Source organism: Stegostoma tigrinum, chromosome 12 (genome assembly GCF_030684315.1).
Source record: "Stegostoma tigrinum isolate sSteTig4 chromosome 12, sSteTig4.hap1, whole genome shotgun sequence".
In the NCBI taxonomy this organism is placed as follows: Eukaryota; Metazoa; Chordata; class Chondrichthyes; order Orectolobiformes; family Stegostomatidae; genus Stegostoma; species Stegostoma tigrinum.
The window spans coordinates 76,960,460-76,986,883 of NC_081365.1; the positions used below are offsets into that span (position 1 = coordinate 76,960,460).

The following is a 26,424-nucleotide window of genomic DNA, read 5'->3' on the forward strand; positions in this document are numbered from 1 at the left end:
CCTCAATGAATATTTTTCTTCTTAGTTTACTGTGGAGAAAGACACGAAGACCTGGGAAGTTGGCTAAGTTAGTGGCGATATCTTGGGGACAGTACACCTCACAGTAGAGGTGGTTTTGGAAGTATTAGAATGTATGAAGGTGGATAAATCTCCTGGTCCTGACCAGTTATATCCAAGAACTCTGCAAGAGGCTACAGAAGAAATTGCAGGGGCCCTGGTTGATAGATTTGGATTATCATTAGCCACGGGTGAGTTCCCAGAAAACTGGAGCTTGGCAAATGTTGTGCCCTAATTCAAGAAGGGCTGCAAAGAAAAACCTGGGAATTGTAGACTAGTAATCTGTGGAAGGTAGGTTACTTGAGAAGATTCTGAGAAATAAGATATGCACATATTTGGAAAGACAGGGTTTGATTAGGAGTAGTCATCATGGCTTCGTGCAACGGAGATCATGCCTCACAAATTTGTTAGGGTTCTTTGATGAAGTGACTAGGAAGGTTGATGAGGGCAGGATGGGAGACATATTCTACATGGGTTTCAGTAAGGTCTTTGATAAGGTTCCACATGGTAGTCTCCTCTGGAAGGTTAGATCACATGGGATCCGCAGAGAGCTGGCAGGTTGGATACACAATTGACTTGATGGTAGGAAGCAGAGAGATATAGCGGAAGGATGCTTGTCAGCCTGGAAGCCTGTGACTAGTGGTGTGTCTCAGGAGTCAGTGCTGGGCCCATTGTTCTTTGTTATCTATATCAACGATTTGGATGAGAATGTACAGGCATGATTAACAAGACAGTAAAATAGGTGGTATCATGGACAGTGATGAAGGTTATCAGAAATTATAGCAGGATCTTCATCAGCTGGGGAAGTGGGCCAAGAAATGGCAAATGCATTTTAATGCAGATAAGTGTGAGGTGTTGCATTTTCGAAAGTCAAATTTAAGGTAGGATTTTCATGGTGAATAGTAGGGCCTTAAGGAGTGTAGTGGAACAGAGGGACCTTAGAGTTCAGGTGCACGGTTCTCTGAAAGTGGAGTCACGGGTAGACAGGGCAGTGAAGGCAGCCTTTGGCACACTGGCCTTCATCAGCCAGGGCACTGAGTACAGAAGTTGGGAAGTTATGTTGCAGAACGTAGGAGACTGAACGGGATCTAATTGGAAGTGTATAAGATCATGACAAACATAGATAGTGTGAATTCACTCAGTCTTTTCCCTAAAGATGCGGAGTCAAGGACTAGAGGGCATCAGTTTAAGGTAAGAGCAGAAAGAATACATGGGAACCTGAGGGACAACTCTTTTACACAGCAGATGGTAGGCATATGGAATGAGTTGTCAGCAGGAATGGTTGAGGTGGGTACATTAACAACGTTAAAAAGGTATTTGGATGAATACATGGATAGGAAAGGTTTATTAGATATGGGCTAAGTGCAGGGAAATAGGGTTAGCGTGGATGGATATTTTGGTTGGCATGGACCAGTTTGAACTGAAGGGCCTCTCTCTGTGCTGTAGGACTCTATGACTCTAATCATACATTCAAAACTTGTAGAATTGCTGCAACAAATAGAAGAGGTAAATCAGTGACTAGCCTGTAAGGACCTGATGATCCCTTGATTTTTTTTTATTTTTTCTTTCATGGGATGTTGGTATCATTAGTAAGGCCAGTAACTGCGCTCAAAAAATGTTGTGGTGAGCTGGCTGAACTGCAGCAGTCCACCTGGTGTGAATACTTCTTTGGTGTTATTAGGGAGAGAATTTTAGGATCCAGAGCACTGAAGGAACAAGTGATATAATTCCACATCAAGATGGTGTCACTCAGAGAAGAATTTGTAGGGACTAGGAGTTTCCATGCAGCTGCTGTTTTTGACTTTCTAGGTGGGCTAGGAAGGTATCGTTGAAGCTTTGGTGAGCTGCTGAATTACTTCTTGTAAGTGATGTGAATGATTGATACAGTGGATTGCAAGCCAAACAAGCAGGCACCTTTATTCTGTGTGTCGTCTGTTTCTGGAGCTGCATTTATCCAGACAAGTGGAGAGTATTCCAACATAATCCTGTCTTGAGTCTTGTAGATGTGGCTAGGCTTTGGGGAGTCAGGAGAGAAGTTATTCACTTCAGAATTTCCAGTTTCTCACCCGCTGTCATAACCAAAATATGACATGGTTGGCCCACTTAAATTTCTGCTCAATGGTAATGTCTACAATGTTGTTAACAGCATTTGGCAATGGTAATGCCATGGCTTGTCATGGGGACAAGTCATTGCCTGGCGTGAATGTTACTCACTGCTTATTAGCCCTGGCCTGGATGTTTCTGATGGGAGAGGTGGATATGTTTCCTTTATACTGCTTAGTATGTCGCATACTAAATTTTTATGATTCGTGGTGATTAAGGTGCATGTTACAACCAGTAAATCAGAAAGAAAGGACAGGCAGAGACAAGTAAATGAACACAATAGTACTAATAGGCTTAAGTGTGTTTATTTCAATGCAAGGAGTATTAGAGGCAAAGCAGATGAGTTTACAGCCTGGATCAGTACATGAGACTATGATGTTGTAGCCATGACAGACACTTGGTTGAGAGAGGGACAGGACTGGCTGCTGAACATTCCTGGGTTTCGTTCTTTTAGTGAGGGAGGTAGAATAGGTAGAGGACTTGCCTTATGAATCAGGGAGAACGTTACATCTGTACTAAGAGAGGATATACTGAAGGACTCATCCACTGAGGCAATATGCGTCAAGTTCAAAAATAAGATGGGTGTAATCACTCTGGTAGGATTATACTACAAATATGAAGGCAGATTATGGAAAGATGCATTAAAAAAATTGTCAAAGTGGGTGACTTCAATTCCCCCAATATTGACTAAGCCTCCCTTAGAGCAAGAGGCTTTGTTAAGTGCATCCAAGAGGGCCTCTTGAAACAGTATGTGCATAGTCTAACTAGCAAAGAGGTAATGCTGGACCCTGTGCTGGCTAATGAGTCTGGCCAGGTGACTGACCTTTCAATGGGATTGCATTTTGAAAACAACGTTCACAATTCCTTAAGTTTAAAGATACCTATGAATAAGGATAAGTCAGGACCCTGTGGCAAGGTACGAAATTGGGGGAAGGCAAATTACATCACAATTAGGCAGGAGCTAGGGAGTGTAATTGGGAGGAGCTGTTATCAGGCAAGTCCACATTTGACATGTGGTAATTGAGATGAGAGTATCAGACCAACATGTTTCAGTAAGGGAGAAGGACAAGGATGGCAAAGTAAGAGACTCTTGGATAATGAGGGAAGTTATGAATTTAGTCAAAGGGCAAAAAAAGGAGCATATGTAATGTTTAGGAAGCTAAATTCAGACAGGACCCATGAGGAATCTAAATAAAGCAAGGAAGAACTCAAGCAGGGAGAGCACGAAGGGAACATGAAATGTCCTTTACAAGTAGGGTTAAAGAGAATCCTGAGCCATTCCATGCATATATTAAAAATCAAGAGGATAACTGGGGAGAAGTAGAACCACTCAGGGATGAAGGAGGGACTTGTGCTTGGATGCAGAGGATGTGAATGAAATCCTAAATGAGTACTTTACATCAGTATTCACCCAGAAGATAGATATGGAGGATAGTGAGATTTGCTTAGAGCATGCTAATATGCTATTGCATTTTGAGATCAAGGAAGTGGTGTTGGGTCCCTTAAAGCTTTAAAGTGGATAAGACCCCAAGGCCCAATGGTATCTACCCCAAGTTATTGAGAGGGACAAGGGAGGAGATTCCTGGGGCGTTGACCAAGATCTTTGTATCCTCGTTAGCCACTGGAGAGGTCCCAGAGTCTGCTGAGTAGCTAATGTGTTCTTCAATTCAAGAGAGAAATAGGAATAATCCAGGAAACTATTGACCATTGGATCTCTCATAGGTGGTTGGGAAACTATTGGAGAGAATTCTTAGGGATAGGATTGAAATACATTTGATAAAATATGGCCTAATTAGGGTCATGGCTTCGTGCTAACTTGCTTGAACTTTGAGGAGGTCACAGTAGATGAGGGTAGAGCAGTGGATATTCTCTACATGGATTTTAGTAAGGCTTTCAACAAAGTCCCTCATGTAAAGGTTCATCGAGAACATTAAGATTCATGGGATCCACATGACTTGGCCATGTGGATTCAGAACTGCCTTGCCCATTGAAGGCAGGGAGCAGTAGTGGAATATTGTTTTTTAGACGTGAGGACCATGAATAGTGGTGTTCCACAGGGATCTGTACTGGGACCTATGCTGTTTGTCATATAAAAAATGACTTGGATGAAAATGTAGATGGGTGTGTTAGTAAGTTTGCAGACAATTCAATGAGCAGTGGAGTTGTAGAAGGTTGTCAAAGGATACAGTGGAATATGGAAGGAGAAATGATAGGTGGTGTATAATCCGTCTAAGTATCAGGAGCTATAGAACATAGAACAATACAGCGCAGAACAGGCCCTTCGGCCCTTGATGTTGTGCCGACCTGTGAACTAATCTAAGCCCCTCCCCCTACACTATCCCATCATCATCCATATGCTTATCCAAGGGCTGTTTAAATGCCCCTAATGTGGCTGAGTTAACTACATTGGCAGGCAGGGCGTTCCACGCCCTTACCACTCTCTGAGTAAAGACCCTGCCTCTGACATCTGTCTTAAATCTATCACCCCTCAATTGTAGCTATGCCCCCTTGTACAAGCTGAAGTCAACATCCTCGGAAAAAGACTTTTGGGAGATCAAATGCTAAGGAAACGTATAGCGTTAATGGAAGGATCCTTAACAGCATTAATGAACAGAGGGATCTTGGGGTTCAAGTCCATAGCTCCCTGAAACTGCCAGGCATGTACATTGGGTGGTGAAGAAAGCATACGGCATGCTTGCCTTTATTGGTCAGGGAATTGAGTACACAAGTCAAGATGTCATGTTGCAGCTTTAAAAGACTTTGGTTGGCCCACACCTAGAGTATTGTGCTCAATTCTGGTCACCACATCACAGAAAGGAAATGGAGGCTTTGGAGATGGTGTGGAAGAGGTTTACCAGGATGCTGCCTGGATTAGAGGGTATGAACTAGAGGATAGAAAACCTCAGTATTTTTTTCGTAGAGTGGTGGCAGCTGAGGGGAGACTTGACAGATGTTTATAAAATCAAGAAATGAATAGAGCAGGTTGATGGTCAGAATCTTTTTCCCAGATTTGAAATGTCTAAAACTAGGGAGCATGCATTTAAGGTGAGAGGGGGAAAGTTCAAAGGAGATGTGAAGGGCAAGTTTTTTTTACAGAGTGTGCTGGAACGTGGAATGCGCTGCCAGGGATGGTGATGGAAGCAGATACATTAAGGGCGTTTAAGAGATTTTTAGATAAGATATGAATAAGCAAGTATTAGAGTGATATGGACCAAGGGCAGGCAGAAGAGATTAGTTTAATTTGGCATCATGTTAGAAACATAGACGATAGGAGCAGGAGATGGCTATTTGGCACAACATGGTGGGCTGAAGGACCTGTTCCTGTGCTGTACAGCTCAATGTTCTATGTTTGACAACTCTCTGAAACAACAACTGTGCCATCTTTGTCTCCATTTAAATCATGTTCTGTTTTTCTGTTCTTCCTACCAAAGTGGGCAAGTTCACACTTTTCCACATTGTACCCCATCTATCAATTTTTTGCAAAATCTTTTATTATGCCTAAATCCCTTTACAGATGTGTTATATCCTCACAAATTGCTTTCCTACTTATCCCTGCATCATCAGCAAATTTGGCTACCATATTACAGTTCTCTCCAGCAAGTTTGACCTATACGTTGCAAATCAAAAATCTACCCCATTACAAACCTACACAGTACAGACTGCAGCCTTAATACAAACTGCAGCCTTAATTTTCTGGATTATGATCAATGTTGAGAAATATTGCCTGTTTTTTGTGCCAGTTAAAAATCTTCAGGCATGATGCATTTTTGCTAAATTCTCTCTCATCTACTTGTAATCATTGCAAAGACACCAGTTCACTTAGAAGCAACTACAGTGAAGTCGCACATACCACAAGAGGTGCCCAGGTTAGTGCAGTTCCTCCTTGACTGTATTTCACAGTGGCCATTGATTTTTTTCTCACAAAGTCATAGATGCGTACCGTGCCTGGATTTGTAAAGGACAAAGAAAAGCATCCGAGCAAATTTTAGGATTGACTTCCTGACAAAAATCTCTGAAGCCAGCATTGACACACACACATATATATATATATATATATTATTCACACACGGTTGTGTGGCATCAGAGAAAGCTTTGCACCCAAAACAATTCTAACTTCTACAAAAATATTTATAAAATGGTTTTGTGCATATGGAGCACAAAATCAAGATCTGTTCCAATATAAAAATATGAAGCTTGGCAAGAGAAGAATACGTTGCTCTGCAGGAGGATGGAGGGAGGCTAGCCGAATGGGCAGGTAGGTGCCAGCAGCAAGTTATTCTAGAGAGTAAACAAAATAGTGGAGAAATTCAGCAGGTCTGGTAATATGCTTGAAGAGAGAAAGAGAGTTAACATTTTGAGTTCAATAAGACTCTAAACATAAATGATACGAAGAAGGTTCATTCACAGATGCCACCAGACCTCCTGAGCTTTTCCAACACTTATTATTCTATGACCTTAGGTTCCAGAACACTCTGAATTTATTTACTCTTATCTGCAGTGAGAACTCCAGGCTTCTTTATTTGCAAATTACAAGGTCTTTATCCACCCAAGAGCAACAAATCTATGGATTTATTTTTCATAAAGATTGGCTTACGCTTCCTCCACCCATCCAACAAGATCCAGTCTCACTCACTCTAACCTTATTCTATCAATTTTGCGTTTATGCAAAATTGATAGAATAAGGTTAGAGTGAGTGAGACCCGGGTGACTGTCTGTGTGGAGTTTGCACATTCTCCCCGTGTCTGTGTGGGTTTCCTCCAGGTGCTCCGGTTTCCTCCCACAGTCCAAAGATGTGCCGGTTAGGTGGATTGGCCATGATAAATTGCCTGTAGTGTTCAGGGGTGTGTGGGTTATAGGGAGATGGGGCTGGGTGGGATGCTTCAAGGGGTGGTGTGGACTTGGTGGGCCGAAGGGCCTGTTTCCACACTGTAGGGAATCTAATCTAATCTAATCTAATCTAATCAAACCAACCTTTGTCTTTTCAATTACCTTTTCCACTCAACTCCTACCATTCAACATTCAGGTCCCTGTACTATCTCTGTCAGCACTGATGGCCTCCACTGCACAAGCACTGGCTCTCTCCCTGCCAAACCACCATTAATTATCTCAAACTCAGAATTGCTCACCATTGATTCTTTGTTCCTCGCTAAACAGTAACTTCTTATCTCCAACCCTCCTTCCCAATGCACATGCTTGAAACATCATTGATTCTCACCTGAGAATATCAAACCAATAGTCAATGTTTAAAATCCTTTCCGTGCAGTGTCAAGCCATTGCAAGAGCCATTATTTACCAACTCTGTTATTGTGGCCAGGGTCATTCTTTCAGAATTGAAGAAGGTTAACTGTGTCATCCTTCTGCAATGTCTTGTTTCTGTTGTCCAGCTTTATGGTACAACTGTTACAGGGTCCTATTCTAACCCCTTTGAACATAAAATGATTTCATACATGGAATGACTTCCTGCCTCCTTTATGAAATTTCAGCTCAGCAGTTGCATCAATATCAGTTTCTTCCTTTTCTCCATTTATATACTGGCCTACAGTAACATCATTACTGGCTTCTGCTCCTTTTCAAAACATACCAAGGAAACCCAGCTCTACCATTTTGATGCCCTAGATATGTTATCAGACTATCTTTTTGACTTCTAAAACAAATTTAATCACTTGCCTGCCACAGTTTCAAGCTGAGCCAGAGTCCCCACATTCTCAGATTTTTATGATTCTTTGATGGGATCTGGGCATTATGGGTTAGACCAACACTTATTGGCCAATCCTGATTGCCTTGGAGTAGTTGGTGGTGATCTGCTTTCTTAAACCACTGCAGTTCTTGGGGAATAGGGACATTTAATGTGCTATCAGGGAGGGAGTTCCAAGAATTTGACCCAGCAACAGTGAAGGAACATGATATGTTTCCAAATCAGGATGGTGTGTGGCTTGGGCAGGAGCATGTAGGTGACATGTATCTGCTACCCTTATGCTTCAAAGTGGACGAGGTTGAAGATCTTGAGAGTGCTGTTGGAGGAGCCATGGTGAGTTAATGTAGTGCACCATCAGAGCCACTGTTCAATGGTGAAGAGAGTGCTTGTTGAAACTCCCTGATTAATTCCAACGAAATTTAAGTCTCTCCTCCACCAGTTCAACTTTTCTACACATTTGTGTCTCCTCCAAGCCTGACTGCACTCTACTTCCTAATCTCCCGTCCTGCTCTATAAACTCCGTGGTATTTATCCTTTTAGCACACTCCTCCATCACTCCGATTCCTGCTGGCATATAATAGCTCCCCACCTGAGGTCAAATATTCAAATCCATCTGTTTGTATCTCTTCCCTTCTTGACAATCTCCTCCAACCCCATGGTCCAACCCTTCAAAATCTCCATTCTATTGACATGGGCCTCTCTCATCCTCCACCCACTAACCAAAATTAGGCCTTATGTGTCTAAATCCTAAACTCTAATTCTCTCCCTTAATACCATTCTCACTCCACCTATTCAGACTTGGAACTACAGCGCACCTGGTCTTTCACTGTTGGTGGGCCAAAATTTAAAACACCTTACCTAAAATCATTGTGAATGTACCTACATTAGACGTAGAGTTTAATGTAGGTACATTCACTTTAACTGTACCTACAGTTCAAGAGGGCAGTTCTCATCCACCTTCTCATGAGCAATTAGGGTTGGCTAATAAATTCTGGCATTGCCAGGGCACATACATCCCACGAACAATAAAATCAAGTATAAAGCAGAGTAGTTATTTTTGTTTGTCAGTTTATTTGCCTTATAGTGATCACCAAAAATTGATTATTCTTTGAGAAAAATATAACTGAATTGCATCTACATGTAAATATGTTTTATTTAAGTAAAGAAGTCAAACCTACGGTCAAGTGCTGTTGTTGCCATCAGATAGGTGAGTGGTGAAAGGTCCATGGCCTGGATTGGCCCAGAATGGAAAGAAAACAGATACTCAGGGTCTTGGGTCTGCGAGGTTCAGAAAACAACTGTTAAGATACGGAGAAAAAATGATAACTGAAAGTAACTGATTTGAAGGACGCAATGTTCATACAGGGTGTTTCCTTTATCTGCTAGATTTGATCAATAAGGATGGCACGGTGGCTCAGTGGTTAGCACTGCAGCCTCACAGCGCCAGGGACCCGGGTTCGATTCCAGCCTCGGGTGACTGTCTGCGTGGAGTTTGCACATTCTCCCCGTGTCTGCGTGGGCTTCCTCCAGGTGCTCCGGTTTCCTCCCACAGTCCAAAGATGTGCAGGCTAGGTGGATTGGCCGCGCTAAATTGCCCATAGTATTCAGGGGTGTGTGGATTATCGGGGGATGGGTCTGGGTGGGATGCTTCAAGGGGCAGTATGGACCTGTTGGGCCAAAGGGCCTGTTTCCACACTGTAGGGAATCGAATCTAATCTAAGCTAATAACAGTGACAGAGATATCAGTTCTGGAAAATGGAGAAACCAGACACATTTCACAACTAGCATCAGCAAGAAGGATGTCAGCTTGGAACAGGGCAAAAAAGAGTATCTCACATCTTAGATCTTAGGGATATCCATCAATGATGAAGTGATTAAAATCAAGATGTGGGAGGTCTCCGGATTACAGGAACACGGATATGTCACAGCAATAGTGCAGTGCTAGCAGTTATTACAGAATTTTAGAAAGGCAAGGCCATTGTGTGATTTAAAATCAAGGATAAGATTTTTGAAACCAATACGTGTTGGTCAGCAAACAAAGGAATAACAAGAGTATGTTACTCTGATGTAAATTACAACATACGCAACAGAGTTTTGGATCCTCATTTGGGACGCCAGCTCGAGAGAGCATTCAAATAGCCAAGTTTAGAAGTAATGAAAAAATGAATGAAGGTTTCAAAGTAGACATCGGCAAAGTCATCAATATTGGTGGAAATTGGCTGTCTTAGTAATTACATGAATATAAGGTCAGAAGACTCGGAGGTCAAGTGTGAATCCAATTTGCCAACTGACCGGCTAAATGTCAAAAGACTGCCAGAGAGATAGATGGAATCGGGGATCAAAATTGAGACTGAGAACCTAAAACCATGGCTTCAGACTTCACAGTAATTAACTGGAGGACATTTCTACTTGTCAGATATCAAATGAATAGGATAATAGCAGGAATGAAAAACATAGTTAGTAGGGATTTTTAAAATTGGGAATACTTGCACTGGAGCAATGAAAGTATACAGGACGTTTAAAAATAAGAAGGGCTCGTATGGAGTGAAAGTGAAAAGCTGATTGGGAAGTCAGTGATAAGGAATCATTAATTTATACTTATTGAGAGTAAGGAAAAGGTTTTGGAGAAGCATCTTTGTAGAAAGTGGGGTTGTTAAAACATGGGATATATCTGTCACTTTGGGACAAGTTATGGCAGTGATTATTAAACTTTCTCACAGAAATTTGGTTATGGATTTGAAGCAAATAAAGAAACGGGCTATTGGGTGGGAATGTGATGGTGGCATTAATTTTGGATTGCTTGAGCAAATTATTAGCACAAACAAGTCGAGTCAATTGGTTTTGTTCTGTATTCTCACACAGCATGTTTGTATTGGAGTATGCAGCTGCAAAAGCTTGTGATTACCCAGTGGAGAATAAGCTCCATGATGTGTGCCCATCTCTTTAAACTCAATATTCACACTCGGCATACTGAAACTGCTGCACATTCAACCTACATCACACGTTTAGACAACTTCAAAATAATAAATTAATTATCTTGAACTATTCGGTAAAACCATTACCATAAAAGTGGAAGGAGGTCAAGGAATTCATCACTATAGTTATGTCTGAGGCTGGGGAAGTGCACTGTGGCTCCAGTCAAACTATACCATGGAACACAGCATAAAATAAAATGTACTTTTTCCACTTGCTGAGATGACTAATTGAATACCTCATCCTAGCAGGTATTTAAACAGAGAGATGAATTAACCAAGTTTCTTAATATACATAATTCTGGGTTTATTATCAAAATAAAACATTCAATAAAGATGCAATATCCGGTTAATTTACACTTTCAGTAATATAGAAGAATAAATATTTAATCCCGCTAAATATCCCAAAGTGCACACATTAACTCTCTTTTACTCTCATTCTCCAGGGAAAGAGGAAACTAAATCAGATTTCCCTGCAGAGAGATTTCCTCTCCACAGATGCTGCCATACCTGTTGAGTTTCTCCTGCATTTTCTGTTCTCTCATATTCATTTCTGGACAAAAACAACAAAAACAAAATTGCTGGAAAAGCTCATCAGAGTTAACGTTTCGGGTCCAGTGCCCCTTCCTCAGAACTGGTTCTGAACTGTTCTGAGGAAGGGTCACTGGACCCGAAACATTAACTCTGTTTTTTCCCTTTGCAGATGCTGCCAGACCTGCTGAGCTTTTCCAGCAACTTTGTTTTTGTTCCTGATTTACAGCATCCACAGTTCTTTCGTTTTTTATCTGGGACAAAAGCAACTTTGGCCAATGGGTTATTCTCGAAGGCAAAAGGATAAAGCATAAGGTGCGCCCAAGTCTATTGCCCTGTTGTTCTGGCACGTATAGTCAAGCCAATAATCAGGCAAGGTCGTCCTTAAAGTCTTCACTGTGAACAGATGCAGAGGGTTTTCTTTTCAGAAACAGGAGAAATCAGCTGGATGGCTTGTTCATAGCAAGGTTCCCACCAACTTAGTTAGAGGAAATGAGATTAAAAACAGAAAGTGCTGGAGCAATTCAGCAGATCTGGAAGAATCTGTGGAGAGAGAAACAGAATTAACATTGAGACCAATAGAACTCCTCTTCAGATATTGCACTCCAAACGTTCACTGTGTTTTCCTCTCCACAGATGCTGCCATACTTGTTGAGTTTCTCCTGCATTTTCTGTTCTCTCATATTCACAGTATTTTCCTTTTATTGGAGAAAACAAAAACCTATCCAGACCAATCTCTGCTCAAAAAGGTCCAGCATGGTCTACACCAAAGTAGGTAGTTATTACCAGTCACATAACTTTTAGGTAGCTTTGTGAATAAAATCTTCAACATCTGCTGTAAACTTTCAATGACCTCTTTTAAAGAAACTATTCCATGTCCACAAAACTTGAAATAAATTAATTTTTAAACAATCCTTCAGGATCTAATTCCTGTAAGCATTCAATGACCCCTTGACGTTCAATGGCATTACCATCACTGAACCCTCCACTATCAACATCCAGAAGCTGAACTCGACTAGCCATATGAATACGGTGGCTATAACAGCAGGTCAGAAGCTGTGAATTCTGTGGTGTGCAACTCAATTCCTGACTCCTTAAAAGTCTATCCACCATCGATAAGGCACAAATCAGTCATGTGATGGAACCCCTTCACTTGCCTGGATGAGTGCAGCTCCAATAACAATAGCAGTAAGACAATACCATCATGACAAAGCATCCCATTGATGGAACTCCACTGAACACGTTCTGCACTAATTCCTCAATCACCACTGCACAGCAGCAGAAGTGTCCTCCATTTATAAAATGTACAGCAACAACTTACCAAAGCACCTCCAACAACATTTTTCAAACCCATGAGTCCTACCACCCAAAAGGACAAGGAAACACTACACCTGCAAGCTCTCTTCCATATCACTCACCATCCTGGCTTGGAAATATATTGCCATTCCTTCACTGTCACTGGGTCAGAATCCTAGAACTCACTTCTTAATACTGTGGTGATTCCTACATGGACTGCAGTAGTTCAAGAAAGCAGCCTATTATAACCTTTTCAAGGACAATCAGGCAGGCAATAAATGCTGCTTGGCCAGCAACACACAGCACAAAAATGCATAAATAAGTATAGGTTATGGGTGAAGAGATATTCATATAGGCAAGAGAGAGATAAAGACAGGAGTTTGAGGCAGAAAAAGGAGAAAGCTCCATGTTATACTAAGAGCCTGCCCTTATTTGCTTTTTTAACCAAAAACAATTTCTTGTACTTACAATATTTGAAAAGGAGAGGTCAAGTTTCCAGATTTTGCCATTGGCATCCTATGGAGAAAACAGAATTGTTCGGTTTACTTTACCTGTGTTAATTTAGCGAACTCAAACATCAATGTCTTATAATAAAAGCCACTGGCTATTATGGAGTTTCAAAAGATGAGACAGCAGATTTTATTTTAGTTGCTATAATTCAGTGGTATGATCCTTGGTTAAGAAAATAAAAGATTGGAAGAAGAGCTAAACTGCCCATGTCCCTACATCCCACTGGTATTTGCCGCATCTGTTCTGAATTAGCAGGAAACGATCAAAGTATTTAAACAATGGGAAATCACAGACCAAAACAGTAACAACATTAGCATCATACCAGCTGATGCTCTGAAAGACTCAAGCCTTCCTGAAGCTTTTGACAATTCAGTGCCCTCTCTTTGGTTGTCACAGAAACTGGTAATCATATCTGGTTGCTGCTGCACCCCAACTTTGCAACAGTAGTTTTCCTCCCTTCCACACAGTGTGCTACCCAATGCAGGCAAAAATCTACCAACAGTTTATCATTAGGGATCATCGCATAATACAATCCAAAATCCCAAAGCCGTGTTACAGCCTTGGTCCACCAAAACTGGAGCAATATCCTTGCCAAGAAGAAACTCCCACTGGTTATCTTTATTTGCACACTCACAACAGACAACGGAGTGCTTCAAATTAATGTTCAAGTGTACTGATTAAATTGTTAATTTAAAAATTAGCCGAATTGAATCTCCTTCTCAAAAAACACAAAGATTGGAAAAGCAAAGAAACTGATAATCCTGCTTTTACCTCAGCTCAGGTGCACTAGCCCATACTGGGCAATTATGTATCGCTTATCTGTCCACAATCTACAGGTATGACTGATAATTCCCTTCAACTGTCATACAAAACAAAATCCATCACAGGCTGTTGACAGGGCCTGCTATTTGAAACAAGTACTTCAATAAAGGCAGAATACTGATTATTTCATCATTCAATTTAGTTTTTCTGTCATTAAATGTAACATTGGTTCACAATTTTACTTGCTTAAATTGTTATTTGGTACATGTGACATTTCAACTACTGAGGAAAAATGGACCAATAGCACATTTTAAGAAATACTTGTACTGATTCAACTGACTTATATTTCACTTCACCTTCCCTTTGTTTGTCTTTATAAGTGTTTTTCACTGCCAATCTTCTAATTTTCATACAATCATAGAATCCCTGCAGTCGGGAAACAGGCCTTTTGGCCTAGCAAGTCCACACAGAACCTCACAGCATCCCACCCAGACCCATCCCCCATAACCCACCTAACCTACACATCCCTGAACACCAAGGACAATTTAGCACAGCCAGTCCACCTAGCCTGCACATCTTTGGATTGTGGGAGGAAACTGGAGCACCCGGAGGAAACCCATGCAGACACGGGAGAACCTACAAACTCTACAAAGACAGTTGCCCAAGGGTAGAATCGAACCAGGGTCTCTGTTGTTGTGAGGCAGCAGAGCTAGCCACTGAGCCACCATGCCACCCGCCCTTTTGCTTATTTTTTTCTGTTTTCCTTACCTTTTCAAGCCTAATTCATTTCTGTCATGTTGAGCCACTCGACTAAGTATAATGAAGAATGTGTCACAGGAAGTGAATAGTACTTCACAGGCACCTTTTTTTTTCCCCAAAAAACAGTTATATAGGTTTATGTACCAGATTTCATAGCATTGAATGCTCCAATGCATCTTACTACACATATTATGATGTCCCTGTGAAATGCATGCAACTTATTTCTTTTCAAAACAAATCTTTTTAAAATACCTGGGCACACCAAATAAAGTTTGAGTCTTTGAACTTCACCATGAACCGGAGGTTAACATGCCTGCCAACGTGCAATTCATTCATTGGTTCCATCTCTATTACAGAATCCTCATCATAAGACTCCGCTGTGTCAATGGTCTCAAAATCCCAGACCTGAAATCAATGGAAATAATTCAGTTTTCATACAGCTGAGAGACTACACAAAGTCGGGGTGGAAAACTATTTTAAGATTTCTACTTGAAGAGTAATCTGTCTATCTCACTGACAATCCCAATCTTGTAATTTCTTAATTTCAAATGTCACCACACCGAGAAAATAGAGGACATATTAGTAACAAAGTAGAAATTTCTTTAGACACAGAAAATAAAAACAAGGGACAAACTTGTAACAAACATTGAAGCATTGTGTCTACTTCTGATCACCACACTTTATAAAGAATGTGAAGGCATTGGGTAGCATGCTGAAAAGTTTCATGAGAATGATTTTCAAAGAATAAGAGAATTTCAGTTGTGCAGACAGACTGGTGAAATTGAAACAGTTTTCTTTGAAGAAGAGAGGGTTGAAAAGAGTATTAATCAAGGATGTGGACCAAGTGGTGGAAATTGGGATTAGAATATTTAGGCAGTTGTTTTTGACCTGCTTGGACACAATGGGCTGAAGGGCCTTTTCCTTTGCTGTAGATCTCCAGGACTCCAGGTTTTCAAAATCACAGGGGGTCTGGACACAGTAAAAATTGCTTCCATTGGAGGGATCAAGAACCAAAAGACAGACAGCTAAGATACTTGGTAAAATAAGAAATCTCAAATCATCAAAAATGAGGAAAATCACTTTAATGTAGAGAATTGTTAAGAATCTGGATTGTACCACTTTCGAGTGTGGGTTTGAGACATCCAATCATAATTTTGAAAGGGAATTGGATCGTCATCTGTAAAATTAAAAACAAAATTGCAGAAATAGAGGGATGAGGTGAGATAGTAGCACTAGAGGAATTGCTCATGAGAAAGGCTAAACACAGCACAAGAAGTCATGAGATAACAAGCTGAAAACTGTCAATTTTTTATTTTTGAATAATGCTCAAGTAATTCTTTCAAACCAGGCTTCCTAAAGTGAGGAGTAGAGCTGGATGAACACAGCAGGCCAAGCAGCATCAGACGAGCAGGAAAGTTGGCGTTTCAGGCCTAGACCCTTCTTCAAAAATAAGTCATGGCCTTCCTTTAAATTGTAGCCATTCTATGATACTATCTAAATCATGCTCTATATTTAATTTTTCTATCGTTGATATTTTCATCAAGGCAGGTGGGTTCCTGAAGGCTGGGGACTTCCTCAAGTCAGTCAGTCCATGAATCTTGGGAAGCTTGAAAATTTTTGACACGCAAGTTTGAAAGCTCTTGCCAACTTCAGCTGTCCTAATGTAGTAGTTTGTGATGCAGTGGATTTTTTCTCACATTAATTTAATGACTGATATCTGCTGTGCCTTTGAAGCACTCTTTCAGTATTCACTAGGTCAAAGTGGGCATGTTTGTTGATGACTGCACAATGTTTAGCATCATCTGTGGCTCCCGACATACTGGAGTCCATGCCCAAAGGCAGCAAGACCTGGGCAATTTCCAGGTAATGAGCTGACAAGCAGCAACTGGCAGGCAACGACCATCAAAGAGAATGTAACTATCAACCTAATAACATTCCTGAGCATCATCATCACCAAGCACCCCATTATCAACATATCACAAGGATTACCATTGACCAAAAACTTAACTTGACTAGCACTGTGGCTACAAGAGCAAATCTGAGGCTAGGAATCATGCAGTCAGTAATTCACCTCCTGACTGTCCAAAGCTTGTCCACCATCTACAAGGCACAAGTCAGGAGTCTGACGGAATACTCCCGACTTGGTTGGATGAATGCAGCACAAACAACATTAAGAAGCTTGACACCATCCAGGAGAAAGCAGTCCACATCTACAAACATCCACTCCCTCCACCAATAGCACCAGCTTGCATAATCTATACAATGCACTGTAGAAATTCACCAAGGCTCCTTCAACAGAACCTTTAAAACCCACCACCACTGCTACCATCTAGAAGGTCAAGGGCAACAGGTATATAGGAACAACATTATCTGCAAATTCCCCTCCAAGCCACTCATCATCCTGACTTGGAACTTTATCACTGTTCCTTCAGTATCACTGTGTAAAAATCCCGGAACTCCCTCCCCAACAGCGTTGTGGATGTACCTACATCTAACCAACTACAGTGGTTCAAGAAGGTAGCTCACCATCACCTTCTCAAGGACAATTAGCAATGGGCTATACAATCGAGTGATTAAAACAAAATGTGTACAGTAACCAGTAAACTTTTGAAACGTGTACGTATTAAACAAGAAATCAATCAGCCATTTAACATTTCCTATGAAAAATATTTCCCCCCATACCTGCTCAGAAAACTGTTAATCAAACACAGTTCCTTTGCATGAAGAAATGTCCTCATTTCACTGCTGAAAGGTCTTGCTCCAAATTCTGAACCCTGTCCTAGAGTCACCAAACATGTCTGTTACCTTTCATACCTTGAAAAAGTCAATAAAATCACCCCCTAACACTGAAAATTGATTAAATGCAAACTTTATTTTTGTCACCTCTTCTTGTAATTTAACTCTTGGAGTCCAGGTAATATTTGGTAAATGTACACTCTCCTATTGACCAAAATAATCTTCCTAATGACTAGTGTCCAGAACTGTTCACTGTACCTCAGTTGGGGATGAACCAAGATTTGTAAATTGGCATGCAAGTTCTAACACTTGTACTCTAGTTTTCCAGATGTAAAGCACGGTGGGTCAGTGGTTAGCACTGCAACTTCATAGTGCCAGGGATCCAGGTTGAATTCCAGCCTCGGGTAGCTGTCTGTGCAGAGTTTGCACATTCTCTGTGCCTGCGTGGGTTTTATCCGGGTGCTCTGATTTCCTCCCACAGTCCAAAGATGTGCAGGCCAGGTGGACTGGCCATGCTAAATTGCCTGTAGTATTCAGGGGTGTGAGGGTTATAGGGGGATAGGTCTGGGTGGGATAAATCAAGGGGCGGTGTGGACTTGTTGGGCCGAAGGGCCCGTTTCCACACTGTAGGGAATCTAGTCTGAAAGTCAATATTTCATTAGGCTTTTCACTAATTTTTTGCAGTTGGTGCCAGGTTCCCCAGGACCCTTTGGACTTTCATTATTTCTAGCTTTTCACAATTTAGAAACTACTCTATTCTATCTTTTGTTAGGACCAAAGTGAATTACCTCAAATTTGTCTATATTGATATCCATTTTCCACGTTATGTAATTAATGAGTAGCTCAAATCCTCCCAAATGGGGTACTTGCCCAGTATCTCTACTTCTTCCATTTAGCCAATTTCCTAACCTGGTCAATAACTAGCTTTCATTTCCATGAGTTCAAACTTTAACTTAAAGTCTTTTATGAGGGAACTTGTCAAATGCTTTCTGGAAGTTTGTATAAATAAAAATAAGCATGTGAATGATGGTAATAATCCTGAAATGATTCATCTCTGCAGAGAGACATCAAAAGCACATCAGACCTGGAGTACCTCAATGGCATGCACCTTGTCTCAAGTGGCTTATAGTAATAATATTGAATCCAAGCAGTGCAAGTCAAAAGCCTGAGAAATCGTCAGCTTGGTGTATTATGCTTCAGATAATTGCAAGTTGACATCAGCTTTAGGTAAAGACCTTAATGAAAGCTTCAAAACTTGCAGAAAATTTCAAATGAGATTGAAGAAGGATGTTGTGAAACTTGAAAGGGTTCAGAGAAGATTTACAAGGATGTTGCCAGGGTTGGACGTTTTGAGCTATACGGACAGGCTGAACAGGTGCAGCTATTTACCCTGGCGCAGGCTGAGGGCTGAACTTATCGAGGTTTATAAAATCATGAAGGACATGGATAGGGTGAACAGCCAAGATCTTTTCCTCCAGGTGGGGGAGTCAAAAACTAGAGGGCATAGGTTTAAGGAGAGAGGGGAAAGATTTTAAAGGGACATAAGGGGCAAGAATTTTTTACACGGAGGGTCGTGTGTGTATGGAATGAGCTGCCACAGGAAATAGTAGAGGCTGGTACAATTACAACATTTAAAAGGCATCTGGATGGGTATATGAATAGGGAGTGTTTAGAGGGATATGGGTCAAATGCTGGCAAATGGAGTCAGATTAATCTAAGACATCTGGTCAGCATAGACGAGTTGGACTGAAGGGTCTGTTTTCGTGCTGTAAATCTCTACGATTCTACGAGAAAGTCAGTATATGGTTTGTGATGTTGAGATAAAAAGACAGAATTAATGAGAAAGCAAAAGACAGAAGGACTTTCTGATGTAAAAATAAACATGAAATTAATTCTCCTTAAAGGGGAGCTATGTTAAATAGAATTGACAGCACAGAAACAGGCCATTCAACCTCAATGTTTTGTGTCACAATACAAGCTTCCCCTATCATACTTCAAGGCATCAAATCAACATATCCTTCTGTACATTCTGTCCTTGATATTCTCCATAGCAATTTACAAAAGTTGTATGGTAGGACAAACTCAGGTAACGTTTTCAGGCTGCACATCATCAATATCAACATACTACAGTGAAGAAAGAAAAGCAAGGAAGTGGACTTCATTCTGACCTAGGTGAATTTCATTGACAGCAGTTCTTGATGGAATTAAGTTTGTTCAACCACTGGGTTTTAATATCAGTCATCACTCACCCGCACATACCCATCAGCACCAATCGTAATAAGTTCTCCTTCATCCAGTACAAATTGATTTATAGGTCCTTGGTGACATGGCTTGCCATCCCTTCTGCTTAGTTCCAGTTTGATAAGACCTCCATCCCACAACAACATATTACCCCATTCACAGCCAGACACAACCTGCAAGAAAGAAGCAAATCTTCAAGCACAAAGATAGATAGAATTGTTGTGTGGAATGAATAAATGTTGTCTTAGGCTGTATTTATTCATTAATCAGCATAACTAAAAGCAAGCTTGACACATGATTTATTTAATTGTTCTGCAAAAATTGAAGGCTGGATTTGCACAAAGTAATAGCGACACTACTTCAAAAATATTTAACTGCCAAGAAGATCAAGAACATTTTGAAGACATGAAAAATGTTAAATAATTTTAAGCTCCTTTTCTACCCCAACACGTTTCACATTTTTCTTTAAGTAACAACTGATCTCCATTAAAGATGTTATGTAGATGTGTCATCCAAATTTACATTACCAATGACTGAACCCCACGAACAATGGTATATTCACAACAAACATGCTGTTCGGTTGGAGCCAAGCAGTCGACAATGCTTCTGGAGAAAGGTTAGTTTGAAATTGTAATAAAGCTACTGAATTTTTCAACTGTAAGATACTCCAGAGGGGGGAAGCATATTGACTCTATCCTGCTACTCAATGAGATCGTGGCTGATCTGATAATCCTAAAATCCACTCTCCTGCTTTATCCCCTTAAACCTTACTTCACTTGTAGAGTAGATTCTGTGTCTCTCACTTTGAATATTCTTGATGTATCTCCAAATGGTTTTCTTTCTATCCTATCTTAAAGATGGATGAAACCATCTCAAACTCCACACTGTATCCCAACATCGTACTGTTAATCATGACTACCATCTCCCAATTTATCTCGTTCTCCTCCACCTCCATCTTACCTCCCAGTATAACCTTGCCTCTTTATCTATGATTCTTTAAAGAGAAACCTGTTTGATAAAAATCAAATCTCTTGTCTCATTCCCTTGCAGAAAATTTAGTGTAGCAGGTTATTCGCTACTGTTTATGGTGTACGTTAATAATCTAGACACAAATATAGGAGGCTTGATCAGTAAACTTGCAGATGACACAAAAATTAGTGGTGTGTTAAGTAGTAAAGAGGAAAGCATTAGATTACAGGATGAAATAGCCAGGCTGGTCAGATTAGCACAGCAATAGCTGACTGAATTTAAACATGTTAAACGTGAGGAGATATATTTTGGTAGAAGTAACAAGACAAGGGAGAACACAATGAACAATAAGACCCTGGAAAATACTGGGGATCCGAGGAAACTTGGTGTGGACATCCATTGAGCCTTGAAGGCAACATGGCACATGGATTGGTTGGTTAAAAAGGCACAGGGGATACTTGCCTTGAGTAGTCAAGGTATTTTGAATGCAAGAGCAGGGAAATTATAATGAAGCTGTATAAGACATTGGCTAGGCCACAACTGGAGTATTTGAGTGCAGTCCTGGTCACCACACTATAGGAAGGATGTGATGGACTGGAGCTGCTGCATGTTTAGCCTTAGGTAAAGCATTTCAGCTCTGAAGAGAGATTAGATAGGTTGTTTCTCTCAGATATAAAAGGTTAAGGGGGAATCTAATTGAGATGTACACAATTATGAAGGGCATAGATTGTGTAGATAGGGAGAAACATATCCTCTTAGTGGAGGGATCAATAACCAGGAATAGATTTAAGGTAAAATGCAGGAGGTTTACAGAGAATTTAAGTAAAATCTTTATCACACAGAGGGTATTGGTTATCTGGAATCCACTGCCTGAGGGGATGGTAGAGCCAGAGACTATCTCGATATTCAAGAAATATTTAGGCAAACGTTTGAAAAACCTTGGCAGACAAAGCTATGGGCCAAATGCTGGAAAAAGGGATTACAGCAGATAGGTATTTGACACTGAGCACAAACACAATGGGGAAAAAGACATCTTTCTATTCTATAGTAGTTCATTTTATTTTTATATTTATCTGATTCTATCTTTTGAAGTTAAAGAGAACTATTCCAAAATACAAAGATGTTTTGAAATCAAAAATAGAAGGTAGCCAAAATTTTAGCTTCATGAGTATATTTCTTCTTGGATAATAAATAGGTTATCTTCCTTATAAACTTAAGGTAGAGGAAACTGCCAACTGTACCTTTCCATCTGGCAACTCTACATAACCTTCAATGTCTGTCAGCGCAGTCTTGCCAAACCTGCCAAGTTCACCTTGCAGTTTCAACCCAGTAAAGGTCTCCACCTTCTTCCAAAACCTGGAAGAGTTATAAGCAAAAACAATGAGATGACAATCTCCAGTTTACATGATTTTTATGTGCCTCATTGTAAAGTTGCAATGTGACGTAGACTGCAAAAGAGTGTAAAGATACAACCAGCAACTACAGCCAGTCAGTTCAGCTTCAGTGGTAGAGAAGCTTCTAGAACCAATAATGTTGGACAAAATGAACTGTTGCTTGGGCAAATACAGGTTAATAAGGAAAACCAGAATGAGTTTGTCATGGGAAAATCAGGTCCAACTAACCTGCTGGAGAAGAAGTGATAGAGTGATGATGAGAGTGACGCAATTGATATGGTGTACAGGGAGTTCCAAAGGCATTTGATCCAGTGCAGCACAACAGATTTGAGGGGAACTGGTGTATTGCATCCTTTTCTGGGTATCACACTTCAGCAAATACATTAAGGCATTACAGAAGGTGCAGGAAAATATTGTTGGAATGGTTCCATAAATGAAGATTTTGAGTTGCAAACAGTTGGAGAAAAATGTTGGAAAAGTTGGGATTGTTTTCCTTGGAAAAGAGAATGCTGACAGAGAATTTGATAAGGGATTTAAACTCAAAGCTCTGAACAGAATAATTAGGGGAAAAATACAGCTTCCACTTAGAGTCAATAGAGTTACACAGCATGGAAGCAAACTCTTTGGTCTAATTCGTCCATGCCTACCAGACATCCCAATCCAAACTAGTCCCATTTGCCACCATTTCGCCCAGATACCGCTAAACCCTTCTTTTTCATATACCTATCCAGATGCCTTTTAATGGTATATGTGTGCCATTTCCATCACTTCTTCTGACACCTTGTTCTATACACACACTACCCTCTGCGTGAAAAAGTTACCCCTCAGGTCCTTTTTAAATCTTTCCCTTTTCCCTGAAACCTATGCCCTCTGGTTTTAGACTCGTCGACCTGACAGAAAGACCTTGACTATTCACACTATCCACACCCCTCATGATTTTATAAACCTCTACAAGTTCACCCCTCAGCCTCCAATGATGCAGGGGAAAAAAAACCCCAGCCTATTCAACCTCTCCCTATAACATTCATTCCAGCAGCCTTTAAAGTTTAACAACATCCTTTCTATAGAAGCACAACCAGAATTCTGCACAGTATTCTGAAAGGGGCCTCATCCATATCCTGTATAGTTACAGAAAGATGAAGACCCAGCGGGTACTACTTTAAGGTAATTGCTAAAAGAAGCAAGGAAACACAAGGGGAAACATTCCCCACAGCAAGTGGTTAGGTTCTGGAATGTAGTGCCTGAGAGTCTAGTGGAGGCAGGGTCAATCAATGTATTCATATAGTTTCTGGATTAGTATCTAAAAAGGAAGAATTTGTAGCATTATGGGAAGAAGGCAGAGGGAGACAATAGATGCACTGTTCATTTGAAGAGCTAGAACAGACACCACAGGTCAAATGGCAACACATCTCTGATTCATATAGTGACATTATTTCTATCCATAAAGGAGATGACTTGATAACACAATTGCGTTAACAGAAACTTTAACTATATTACAGTACATACTTTTGTTGGTTACTATTTGGCGACAAACACATGCAATAATACCTTAGCTTCTTATCTTAACTGCAAGGCCTTGTTTAAAACTGCTGCAAGTCTACAGTTCACAACCCTTGCATATTATGCCAGCAGATACAAGTAAATGGCTGCAAATTGTAGAACAAAAGTAATGAGTAAATGCAATTAGATTTATATATGAATTTCAGCATTCCTCCAGTGATTGGCAAAAGGAGCTGCAGCGACATGAGAAGACCTTTTCTGCAGCAAAGGATTAGGATCTGGAATGCACAGCCTAGAAATGCAGACAGAGGAAAATTCAATCATGGTCTTCAAAACAGAATTGGATATTTTTCCTCAAAAGAGCAAAAAGTTGTAGGACCATGGGAAAAAATAGAGGATTGGACTAGGTGAGTTACTCTTGCAGCGAGGCAGCACAGATACAATGGGTGGAATGTCTGCATTCTGTATTGCAACCTTTCCATGTTTGTATCATGAGGCCCAAATAGTAGGGAACGTAAGTTTTTAATTCACTGAAGTAGCTAACTACTCCCAGAACTCTCCTTCAGAAATGCAGTACCACACTGTTTCTCCATCAGACCTTCAGCTTTAGCATAGCTCCTTACTGGGGATAAGGAGCAGCAACACAGATATTTAGCTCTCTGATGAAGGGTCTAGGCCCGAAACGTCAGCTTTTGTGCTCCTGAGATGCTGCTTGGTCTGCTGTGTTCATCCAGCCTCACATTTTATTATCTTGGATTCTCCAGCATCTGCAGTTCCCATTATCTCAGATATTTAGCAGTACACTTTCCAAGCTAACCTTCCCAATTTATTCATTCACAATTATCGAACTGTTAGAGTATAAATATTGACACAAAATGCAATTCAGGATTAACCACAACTTAGTTTGATCACATACTTGATGTGTCCTGTGCCGGAGGTGGTCAATTGTTCGTCATTTTCTGGTGAGAAAGTGACCCGATAAACATCCTGTGAAAATGCTTTTGAGCGCAGCACTATTTTTTCCTGCTTCCAATTCCAGATGGTGAGCATATAATCGGGATTGCCCCCTACACTGGCCAGCAGAGTACCCGTTGAATTAAAGTCGATAAAAGCATAAGCTTCCGTAGTTCCCCCTGGGAAGGAAGCAGACAGACAGTAGTTATTCACCAAAGTAACCTTACTCATCACAAAAAATAAGAAACTTTCCTTCAATTTAATTGCAATAATTTAACAAAAGCTAACTCTCTCTCTCTCTCTCTTTCTCTCTCTCTCACTAGAGATACGCACTTCATCAGATGCTAATCAATTTTAAGAAATAAACAGCGAGCTACATATTATTGATTGCCATAGGATCCTGAGCCAAAGCTGGCAAACATGTTATTATTTTCAGAGCATCCTGAACAGATAGTTAAACTTTTAATGACCTGCTTACTTAGGCCAACCCAGATCCATAACACCAGAATATGATGCTATGAAATTTAGGATATGAATACCTGTCCTTATAGATAGTGTGGCATCTTGCCTACCTTAGATAGCACTGTAGCCGCTTTACAATTAAATTACAAACTGTGTTTGAATTTCCTCACTGTAATTTCCTCCATCATAATTTGTTCTGAGCAAACAAGTTGCCCACAATTGGTTGACCTGTATGTAAATTTCTTTCAAAATTCTTTGATAAAAAAGGTTATGATTTGAATCCCAGCTCTTGAAAGCTATCTATTTCCATTCACCCTTTTCACTCCAAAAATATTGAACATGCATCTCTTTCCATGTCCACCTATCCTACAATCCCATGTTTGATTCGCTTAATCAGTTTGTCACAACATCACTCAAGATTGAAATCACTTATCAAAATCACAAATCACAACTAATATAACAGTGACTGCAGGAAAAAATATCCTTGTTCATCCTTCTTGATCTTTGGCATAGTTGACCTCACCATCCTCCTCCAGCAGGCCACATCCCCTCCATCATTCAGCAAGATGGGTCTGCCCTTGCTGGCTCCATTCTTACCCATGCACTTATTGGCTGAGATTCGTCTGCAATGACTTCTGTTTCTTCCCCCACATTGTTTTCTCTGGATTCATACTTAATAACATTATTGATCACACCTCCCATCACTTTGTTGATGATTCAGAGTAGACTGTTGGGTAAGTAATGGTCATTAGTCCTGTTTTTTGTGAACAGGACATAAGTGGGCAATTTTCCACACTGTCAGGTAGATTCCAGATTTCTAGCTGCACTCTGTAGAAGTGGGGACCTCAGGAGAAATCTGAAAATGATGATCTGTTCAGTGCTTCCGGCTGAAAATTGTCAGACACTCTTGTCTACGCTGATATGCTGTGCTTCAACATCACTGAAAATTGAACTACCAACACCGCTTCCTCCTCCTCCTGTTAGTTGTTTAATTGCCCACTACCATTCACAAATGGATGTGGCAGGACTGACCATAAGACACAGGAGCAGAACTAGGTCATTTGGCCCAGCAAGATGCTTTGACATTCGATTGTGTTTGATATGTTTCTTAAACCCATTCTCCTGCCTTCTCCCCATAACCCATGATCTCTTGACTAATCAAGAACATATTATATGTCTTAAATATAGTTAATCACTTCGCCTCGACAGCCCTCTGTGACAACGAGTTCCACACATTCACCACTCTCAAGATGAAGAAATTATTCCTTACCTCAGTTCTAAACGGTCAACCCTTCACTCTGAGATTGTGCCCTCAGGTCCTAGTCTGTCCAATTAGTGGAAGCATCATCTCCACATCCATTCTGTCCAGGCCTGTCAGTATTCTGTGATGTTCAATGAGATCTTCTCTACATTCTATCATCCTTCTCATCCTTCTATACTCCATCAGGTACAGACCTTGGGTACTCAACCACTCTTCACATGA

At 40.6% G+C, this 26,424-nt stretch overlaps 1 protein-coding gene across 10 annotated transcripts in view; it reads right to left on the reverse strand.

Annotated features, from left to right (window-relative positions):
* LOC125457321 (cilia- and flagella-associated protein 44) overlaps positions 1–26,424 on the reverse strand; it is a 199,082-nt gene that overhangs the window by 138,343 nt on the left and 34,315 nt on the right. For 9 of the 10 annotated variants that reach the window (XM_059650451.1, XM_059650450.1, XM_059650449.1 and 6 more), the window contains 7 exons: positions 24,442–24,658; positions 21,873–21,987; positions 19,671–19,835; positions 14,938–15,090; positions 13,123–13,170; positions 9,034–9,133; positions 6,011–6,105 (listed from right to left, as the gene is read on the reverse strand). In XM_059650451.1, coding sequence (XP_059506434.1) covers positions 6,011–6,105; positions 9,034–9,133; positions 13,123–13,170; positions 14,938–15,090; positions 19,671–19,835; positions 21,873–21,987; positions 24,442–24,658 — 893 coding nt within the window. Of the gene's footprint in view, positions 1–6,010; positions 6,106–9,033; positions 9,134–13,122; positions 13,171–14,937; positions 15,091–19,670; positions 19,836–21,872; positions 21,988–24,441; positions 24,659–26,424 lie in introns of those variants that run through there. The other variant, XM_059650455.1, reaches the window with a different exon arrangement.